This window comes from Penaeus monodon, chromosome 31 (assembly GCF_015228065.2).
Source record: "Penaeus monodon isolate SGIC_2016 chromosome 31, NSTDA_Pmon_1, whole genome shotgun sequence".
Taxonomy (NCBI): Eukaryota; Metazoa; Arthropoda; class Malacostraca; order Decapoda; family Penaeidae; genus Penaeus; species Penaeus monodon.
In genome coordinates this window covers 23,217,066-23,218,432 of record NC_051416.1, presented here as the reverse complement: position 1 = coordinate 23,218,432, position 1,367 = coordinate 23,217,066, and the positions used below count along the sequence as shown (strand labels likewise).

The following is a 1,367-nucleotide window of genomic DNA, read 5'->3' as shown; positions in this document are numbered from 1 at the left end:
ATATCAACAGAGACACAGAAGTTGCATATCACAAATCAACACTTTATCCCCTGCTGCTGATTTCACTGGAGGCAGACCTATCCTCTCCTAGATTTTTTTCGTTGCCATAATGTCCATTTTCATTTTCTTCATTTGGCAATCAAAAACTTTTATATTGTCCTTGTGTATGCAATGCTGGCAGTACCCCCTTATCCAAGCGTATGCAGGTCCCTCAAAAAGACTCCCAGTAAAATCCAGGTCAATGTTGTTTTCATAAGCACATTCGTGTAGTTTTAAGTGGCCGTGGAATAATATATATAAGGCAATCTCCAAGTAATTGTTATATGCAAAACAGGATAAGAAGTAAAAGAGGAAATACAACACACACAGGACGATAATTGCTAACTGTTTGGGCAAAAACTTTTCCAGTGACGTCCTGACTTTGCTCATAACCGAATTTCCTTCGTTAATAACATAATGTCCCTTCCTTTTCAAAGTACTTGTTCCATATATGAACTCCTCCCATATATTTACTCGCAGTGCATTTGACGGTGACGTTGGCTGGGACCCCGGCAGTCTCTCCCGAGGGACGCGGAAGGGCGGCCGAAAGCGCACTTGGCCCCACTCTTCGTGCCACTGCCGAGGCCCCTTCGGGAGGGCCGTTTGGCGGACGGCCACGCCGCCCTCCATCTGAACACACATCTGGTACTGAGGCTGCACCAGAGGCACGGCTCCCCTGCTGTAGGTCATGCTGCCTTTCCTCAGCCTCAGTCCTCCCTGCTGAGCCAAGGCGTCCCGAATCCTGAAGCCGCTGAACTGCTGGTGCTGCTTCAGCAGAGAATAGTGGCCGGGCTGGTTCCTCTCCCGGGGCACGCCCGGCCGGAGGCGCAGGCGCCGGGGAGGTTCCTCGGGAGCCCTTCTCAGGGCCACCACCTTGTCCCCGAGGACTTCCCCGCTCTCGCCGTCCCTCGAGGGGAGCGAGGGGAACGAGGGGCCCAGAGGAGACGCCGGGAAGCCTTCCTCGTCCGGCTGCATCCTGAAGCGTCACCACCGACGGTTTATACCTCGGTTTGTACCTTCCTTGTCCTGAAACAAGAACTGAAATGCCTGTTTCAGTGTCTACGTACTGTTGAAGAATTTAAAATCTTTGCAAGTCATTTGCCTTTTCTAACAGGTGAATGCAATTTTCTGAAACAAAACCTAGTTCATAAAAAACAATAACTATTTAACAAGTTGGCTTTCGCAAAAGAAATACGTACTTAGTCTTTTTTTCGAAGTTTCCCACATTCAAAGGCAGTCATACTCAAACCAGTAATAATGCTTTTTGTAAAGTGTGTCTTTCCACGTTATCGCTTCTTCATTTTGCCCAGAGAACCGATAGCCCCCCC

General features: G+C 49.0%; 1 protein-coding gene across 1 annotated transcript in view; it reads right to left on the bottom strand.

Annotated features, from left to right (window-relative positions):
- LOC119593109 overlaps positions 1-1,367 on the bottom strand; it is a 3,260-nt gene continuing 1,893 nt past the window's right edge. The window contains exon 2 of the mRNA XM_037942072.1: positions 1-1,077. Coding sequence (XP_037798000.1) covers positions 88-1,014 — 927 coding nt within the window. The 5' untranslated portion in view covers positions 1,015-1,077 and the 3' untranslated portion in view covers positions 1-87. The remainder of the gene's footprint in view (positions 1,078-1,367) is intronic.